The 8,035-nt window shown below is 49.6% G+C and overlaps 1 protein-coding gene across 1 annotated transcript in view; it reads right to left on the bottom strand.

Moving 5' to 3' along the window:
• Positions 1 to 4,220, bottom strand: part of LOC108799916 (zinc finger protein 585B-like) — a 52,906-nt gene extending 48,686 nt beyond the window's left edge. Inside the window, exons 1-5 of the mRNA XM_018571862.1 lie at positions 4,075 to 4,220; positions 3,141 to 3,249; positions 2,647 to 2,865; positions 2,411 to 2,552; positions 682 to 2,137 (exon numbers count right to left, since the gene is read on the bottom strand). Coding sequence (XP_018427364.1) covers positions 682 to 2,137; positions 2,411 to 2,552; positions 2,647 to 2,865; positions 3,141 to 3,249; positions 4,075 to 4,220 — 2,072 coding nt within the window. The remainder of the gene's footprint in view (positions 1 to 681; positions 2,138 to 2,410; positions 2,553 to 2,646; positions 2,866 to 3,140; positions 3,250 to 4,074) is intronic.
• Between the last annotated feature and the right edge of the window lie 3,815 nt (positions 4,221 to 8,035).

The raw sequence follows: 8,035 nt of genomic DNA, 5'->3' as shown, positions 1-8,035 counted from the left end.
GAGATCTGCAGATATTAGATAATTTGATGGCCCTTTATACCAACTACTGATATCCCCAACACATATAAGATCTCCACTGAACAGAACTATCAAAGGTAGGCCTTGCTTAGATTTCCCCCCACGGCTCTACAGCTGTCAGATCATTTGATGGCCCTTTATAACAACCTCCGATATCCCTAAAACAGGTCAGTTCTCCACTGAAGAGGAACATTAGCCTATAATCAGGTACTCATGGGCCCTACAGGACTGTCTGCGTCTTTGGAAAGTGAAAGTGAAGCCTCTGAGCCCCATCATAATACATCAATGTCCTTTCACGTCTCCCCCATCTCTTGGATTGTACGATGGTTCGGGAAGGGTTGTCTTCCCACCCGTAGATGAGGCCAGACATATTCCACAGTGGAAAAACTACACACACGCCTCTCAGTCACATTTTAAGTCTGAAAATTAGAACCAGAACTATAAATATCTGAAGGCCGGCAGACCCAGCGTTGACATCACAGTTTTCATGGGATGCCGGGAGTTTGACCACTTTACGAGCTGCTTAAAGAAACTCGGGAGATGAGATCGGTTTTTGAAGGCCGAGCCTTTGAACTTCAGATCTTTCGCCACCAATTGTGCTACGAAAACAAAACTCCGTCTCAGCAAAGTCTACCGGACGTTTTTCACCGCTCCGAGCGCCCGTGGGTTTTATAGTGCTTAGTCAAATGTCCCTTCTGGTGGAAACATTTCCCGCACTCGGAACAGGAATACGGCTTCTCCCCGGTGTGGAGCTTCTGGTGGGTTTTCAGGCTGGCTTTGTGCGAAAAATTCCTTCCGCACTCGGAGCAGGAAAAGGGCTTCTCGCCGGTGTGAACCCTCTGGTGTTCAACGAGCTGCCATTTCTTCAGGAAGGACTTTTCGCACTCCAGGCAGGAGAAGACCTGCTCGCCGGTGTGACCTCTTTGGTGGAGGAGGAGTTCTGATTTTGTTTTGAAGGACTTCACGCACTCCAAGCAGGAGAAAGGACGGTCGCCCTCGTGACTTTTCTGGTGTTGGATGAGATATCCTTTCTGGGGGAAACTTTTCCCACACTCCGAACAGGAAAACGGACGCTCACCTGTGTGAATCCTCTGGTGCGTAAGGAGGTTTCCTTTCCGGGAGAAAGATTTGCCACAATCTGGACAAGTATAAGGGCGCTCACCCGTGTGACTTCTCTGGTGGATAAGGAGGTGTCCTTTCTGCAAAAAACACCTCTCGCACTCCGTGCATGAAAAGATCTCCTGACCTGTGTGGCCTCTCCGATGGACGCCAAGCTCATACTTTGTCTCAAAGGATTTCCCGCACTCTGAACATGACAACAAGCCTTCATCTGAGTGCAGTTTCCGATGCTGTGCAAGAGAAGATCTTTGGCTGAACCGTTTGCCGCATTCTGAACAGGAAAAGGGCTGCTCGCCAGTGTGTGTTTTCTGGTGACTGATGAAGGTACTCTTCCATGTAAAACCTTTCCCGCACTCTTCGCACGTGTACGGCAGTTTCTCCAAGTGACTCCGCTGGTGTATGGTGAGAATATCTTTCCGAGTGAAACATTTCCCGCACACAGGACATGGGAAGGGAGTCTCTCCAGTGTGAACCCTGAGATGTCCCTTCAGAACACTTTTGTCTTTAAAACGTTGACCACACTCCGGGCACGGATAGGGCCTCTCACCGGTGTGAACTCTCATATGATGGACGAGCATGAACTTCTCGGTGAAAGCCTTCCCGCACTCCGAACATGAATAGGGGCGCACCCCGATGTGATACATTTGATGTCTGAAAAGCCGCGATCTGGACGTGAAAGCTTTTCCGCAATGTACACATGAGAAAGGGGTGTCCCCGGTGTGAAGTCTGAAATGTGCCATCAGGTGACTCTTCAATTTAAAACACCGACCGCACTCCGAGCACGAATGAGGCCTCTCGTCTGTGTGATTCCTCATGTGTCTGGTAAACTGCGGCCTCTTCTGGAAACATTTCCCGCACACCGCACATGTATAGGGACACACTTCACTGTGACGTCTTTGATGTCTATCAAGATCTGCTCCAGAGGCAAAACATTTCCCACACTCTGGACAGGAAAATGGATGCTCCTCCGTGTGAGGACGGTCATGGGCATCGTGTCCATCTGCTGGAAAGAAATTATTTATTATTATAATATACACACAGGAGTCTATTAGAGACAGATTGTTGGTCACATGACGTTATATTGAGGAATGGAGATGGACCTTCATATGGTGTACAGTATCTCCTCCTCATTTGTTGGTCACATGACGTTATATTGGGGAATGGAGATGGACCTTCATATGCTGTCCAGTGTCTCCTCCTCATTTGTTGGTCACATGACGTTATATTGAGGAATGGAGATGGACCTTCATATGGTGTACAGTATCTCCATCACCTGAGTTGATCTCCGGGGAAGATTCCTCCTCTTTAACGATCACTTTAATTCCATCCTCCTCCATAGACTGCTGATCATTTCTCACATCCGTCTCCTCCTCTTCCTCTTTCACCTCAACCTTTATGTCCAGGGGTTTCTCATTCTAAGCCCATAAAATTACAGGAAATAAGATTTAAAATTTAGGTGATGTTGAAAGTGACACCACAGAGAGATCTGAGGCGCATTTCACAATCTACCTGATCATGATGTGTGTAGTTGTGATCTTCCGGTGTACAATCCGAGGAACGAGGACTGGGACAACTCCCTGGAGAATTTCTGTCCAAGGATGGTGTCGTCACGACGCTCTGGTTGAGATCCTCGTGTCCTTCTATAAACTTGTCCATCACGCCAACCTTATCTTCTTCCTCTTTTATCTCTTGTTTGACAACAACAATAAGACCACTCGGGCTTCCGCTCTGAAGATATAATGAGAACAATGTTATAATGACAACTCATCATAAGAGCATAACACGACAATTCATGATTGTCCATCAATCCCCTTGTCTGTTCCTGGATCATGTCCCAGAATCCCCGGCACCGCTCACCTCTCCCGTCACCACCCAGACACGCCCCTTGTCTGTTCCTGGATCATGTCCCAGAATCCCCGGCACCGCTCACCTCTCCCGTCACCACCCAGACACGCCCCTTGTCTGTTCCTGGATCATGTCCCAGAATCCCCGGCACCGCTCACCTCTCCCGTCAGCAGCTCGGCGATCTCATCGGTGACCCCAGGAATGTTCTTGGTGGTGTTTCCCTCAGGTATCAGGAAGTGAGGTGGAAACGGCACACGGGGATGACTGCTGGACGTTCAACATTTACCAGATGTCGTCTTGACTTCTTTGCATTTCGGAACCTGTAGTAGAAATGTTTTTCAGCAGAGCAGAAGATAGCTCATCGGATATTATATCAGAATAATGTGATAGTGATGATGCCAGGTGTGGACAGCAGGACGTTGGCGTTGAGCTGCATGTCCACACAAAGCATTGTCTTGCACCCTCCTATGCTCTCCACCTGGTGTGTCCTCATTCCCCACCCCTCTCCTCATGGCAGTGGACTCCAAGGGCTCATGTGTGGTCCCCTCTTCGGTTGAAATGCATATGGACTTCTCGAATCAGGTGACTGTTTTTCGAGAGGGGCCTTTGTTTTGTGGAGATCTACCAAACACAAGCCAACTCCTCACCCCTCTCCTCATGGTATCACAGCACATGATTATCACCTGGTCAACATTTACCAGGCATACCGATTGGGTTCCTCAGACCCGAGCCTTCCAAATGGCTCCACATAATACTCTACTCTTTCCCCCCGGTGTATCAATGTCAAGGAACTTGAAGGAACTAGTATTCCGGTTTGCAGAGACATCTTCTGAAACATGGGTGGCTTGGTGTATCATTACAAATGTGGTGACTCTCCCGTAGAATTCAGGACATGAAGAAATGAAGGCTTGAAGTTACCTTGGTGTCTACTCATCCATTGCTTGGGGCTGTCCTGCTAGATCTGGAAGAGTCCCCCATGAGTGTTCCCCAATGGTAAAGGCCGAGGTCTATCTCTGGAGATAAGGCCTAAGACTAATTTGTTCACTTCAACCAAAAAGGGCCCCAAACAAAAGTCCTTAAGAGGCATTTTACTCAATGACCACTGGAGAAAACACAAGGTGGCCTTGCGTGGACTCCCAAGAGCTCATGGTGGACAGCAGGACGTTGGTGTTGAGCTGCATGTCCACACAAAGCATTGTCTTGCACCTTCCTATGCTCTCCAGCTGATGTGTCCTCATTCCTCACCCCTCTCCTCATGGCAGCACAGTGCGTGGACTCCAAGAGCTCATGTGTGGTCCCCTCTTCGGTTGAAATGCATATGGACTTCTCAAATCAAGTGACTCTTTTTCGTGAGGGGCCTTTGTTTTGTGGAGATCTACCAAACACAAGCCAATTCCTCACACCTCTCCTCATGGTAGAACAGCACTGAGTGTGATTATTACCCGGTCACCATCTTCAAGGCTTTACCTATTGGGTTCCTCAGACCCGAGCCTTCCCAATGTCACCGCATAATACTCAATTCCCCCCCCCCTGGTGTGTCAATATCACTAAAACTCTTTGATGGAACTTGAAGGGAACTTATGTTCCAGTTTGTAGAGACATCTTGAGGGACACGGGTGGCTTGCTACATCATCACAAATGTGGTGACTCTCCCGTAGAATTCAGGACACTCACTCAGGAATGTCAACCTGTTGCATGAGGTTTTGGAGTTACGCATTGGTCTACTCATCCATTGCTTGGAGCTGTCCTGCTAGATCTGTAGGAGTCCCCCATGAGTGTACCCCAATGGTAAAGGCCGAGGTCTATCTCCCTGGAGTTAAGGCCCAAGACTAATTTGTGCATTTCAACCAAAGACGGCACCACACAAGAGTCCTTAGGAGGTATTTTGGCCTTGTGCGGACTTTAGGAGCTTTTGTTTGGCCCCTCATCGGTTGAAATGCATATGGACTTCTCAGATTGGTTGACCTCTGTTTTCCGAGAGTGGCCTCTGTTTTGTGGAGATCTACTGAACTCAAGCCGCTTGGCTTTAGAAGGACTTCTCTCAATATATATCGGGGATCCATATGCAGAGCTTCATTTTCATCTTTCCCTAGGACTAATGTGTGACCTGGAGAAACCTCGGTTCCTCCTCTCATCCAGCTGAATCTTCTCCAGGCGGTCTCCTGGTTTGGCCTTCTACAGAACCCTTTCCCTTTTCTCATCTCCATAACATAGCGGGAAGAGTTCTGTAGTCTGGGGTAGGAGAGCTGGGCTGGGCTGACAACACTTCTTTTGATTTCAGTGCAGGAGTCCACTGCCGGAATTTAGGAGCTCATTAGATTTTTGGAAGATCAACCCCCCAAGCATGTGATCTTACCAACCCTGGAGGCTACGGCTTCTCTGTCCCGCACTGCTCCTCTGTGAGTTCTCGGCTCCCGCAGAGCTTTCCGGGGGGCCCCGGCGCACACGGATCTCCGGCTCTCCTCAAGCATACAACAAAAATCTTCCCTTCGTGTAAAATAACTTTTTAAAAAACATCCAAAAACTCCGCCCAGTCCGGCATCACACTCCCCATCCCCGACACGGTTCCATAATAGACTTCTTCAAGGCCATCATGTGATGCGTTCTCCATATCAGTGACCCCCCCCCCTCTTTATCCACACTATTAACCCTTTCCTTGCTTTTCTTCTTTACCAGTATTAACCCTTTCTTTGCCGCTTATCCATCAAAGTCGCCACCATATTTGGAAACTAAGCTTCTCACCCTAAACCTTCTACAGTTCCTCGGGGGGGGCTTCAGAAGTAAAAGAAATGTCAAAGCTGGGGAGAAAAGAGAGGTCTACAACCACCCGTTCGCATTGGGCGAGGAGGGTTGAGGCTTGTTCGGAGATCAGCTTTGGATGAAGGAGAAGTTTTTCGGGAACCAGCGTGTCATATGACCATGGAGTTAGGGTAGAAGATGGGGCGTTTCGAGAACCATAGTGTCACATGACCATGGAGTTAGGGTAGAAGATGGGGCATTTCGAGAACCATAGTGTCACATGACCATGGAGTTAGAGTAGAAGATGGGGCGTTTTGAGAACCATAGTGTCACATGACCATGGAGTTAGGGTAGAAGATGGGGCTTTTCGAGAACCATAGTGTCACATGACCATGGAGTTAGGGTAGAAGATGGGGCATTTCGAGAACCATAGTGTCACATGACCATGGAGTTAGAGTAGAAGATGGGGCGTTTTGAGAACCATAGTGTCACATGACCATGGAGTTAGGGTGGAAGATGGGGCTTTTCGAGAACCATAGTGTCACATGACCATGGAGTTAGGGTAGAAGATGGGGCATTTCGAGAACCATAGTGTCACATGACCATGGAGTTAGGGTAGAAGATGGGGCGTTTCGAGAACCATAGTGTCACATGACCATGGAGTTAGGGTAGAAGATGGGGCAGTTTGGCAAGTTTCGGGAACCATAGTGTCACATGACCATGGAGTTAGGGTAGAAGATGGGGCATTTCGAGAACCATAGTGTCACATGACCATGGAGATAGGGTAGAAGATGGGGCCTTCCAAGAAGTCTCGAGAACCATAGTGTCACATGACCATGGAGTTATGGTAGAAGATGGGGCCTTCCAGGGAGTTTCTGGAACCATAGTGTCACATGACCATGGAGTTAGGGTAGAAGATTGGGGTGCCTGGTTCAATCTCAGGCAATTACTTAGAGGAGGGGCAGGGCTACCCGGGGATCAGCTTTAGAGGTAGGAGAGCACATCACATGATGTCCTAGAAAAAGGCCAACAAGGAAAGTCTGGTCAGTGGTGCCTTGCTCTGTGCCGACACTGAGGGTGGGCGGAGCTTTTAAAGGGTATGTACACCCCATTGATGATCTTCTTTTATTTGGTCCCTTTCGGTCTGTTAAATGTTACCACTGAAAGTGCTTTGTTGTAGCTGCTCGATAAGTGTCAAACATCCCTGTTGACCCAACCAGAAATCCAGTGAGCTCCTAACATCCGGTGCTCTCTGCCTCTGTTGACTGTTATCAGTTCCCAGCCATCTCTATGGACTACAGAACACCTCCTACCTTTTGTCATGGAGGTAAGGAGAGGGGGCTGTGTGCTGAAGTCCTGCCCAAGGGTGAAAATGCTGCTTCTCCATAGATGGACGTTATGGACCCCCATGGTGGATTGAGGAGCAGAGCAGAACCCTCCACAGCAGATAAAAGAGCAGAGTGGAGCCCTCCCATGGGGGACAGAGGAACAGAGTGGAGCCCCTTAGAGTTGGCAGAGGAGTAGGGTAGATGCTCCTCCTACATAGAACAGAGGAGCAGAGAAGGGGGTGGTTCCCCCACAACGGACAGAGTAGCAGAGCAGGAACCCTGACAGAGGAACACCTCCAGTGGACAGAGGAACACCTCCAGGGGACAGAGGAACACCTCCAGGGGACAGAGGAACACCTCCAGTGGACAGAGGAACACCTCCAGGGGACAGAGGAACACCTCCAGTGGACAGAGGAACACCTCCAGTGGACAGAGGAAGGAGCACCCCCAGGGTGGACAGAGGAGCAGAGTAGAGGCCATTTTTTTCCCATCCCCCAGCGTACTCTACCCCCAGTCCCCATGATATCCTATACTCTGTATAGAGTCATCAACCCCCCACGTGCGGCGCTCTCCATCAAGTCCAGTAGGACCAGCCTGGAAAGACTGGACTTCTCGACCAGAGGCAGGCAGAGAAGTCATGTGTACCCCCCGGGGGTCACCATCCAGCCATTGATGTCTAGAAGACCGAGCTCCCCAATATCCCAGCCAGGGTCTCGGTACTCATAGGTTGGCCATGGACCGCTCACTGGGCCAAGTGAACATCAGTGGGCCATCTCTGTCCTCCAAGACAACATGAGGTCTTCTACTGACCACGAACTGTCAACCAACCCAGCAGCAAAGGTGTCAGGTCCTGTCCTTTGTGCCCCCCAATGCTGAAGAACCCATGTCGGTCGCGTCTTCTACCTACCCCTCGGCCTGGCCCTGAGCTCAGAGAGGGCAGGAGGACAAAACCTGAGGGAGATCTTCCTGTTTGGCCCCCGGCAACA

This window comes from Nanorana parkeri, unplaced genomic scaffold (genome assembly GCF_000935625.1).
Source record: "Nanorana parkeri isolate BGI_ZX_2015 unplaced genomic scaffold, ASM93562v1 scaffold1855, whole genome shotgun sequence".
In the NCBI taxonomy this organism is placed as follows: domain Eukaryota; kingdom Metazoa; phylum Chordata; class Amphibia; order Anura; family Dicroglossidae; genus Nanorana; species Nanorana parkeri.
This window is presented reverse-complemented; position numbering and strand designations above follow the sequence as displayed.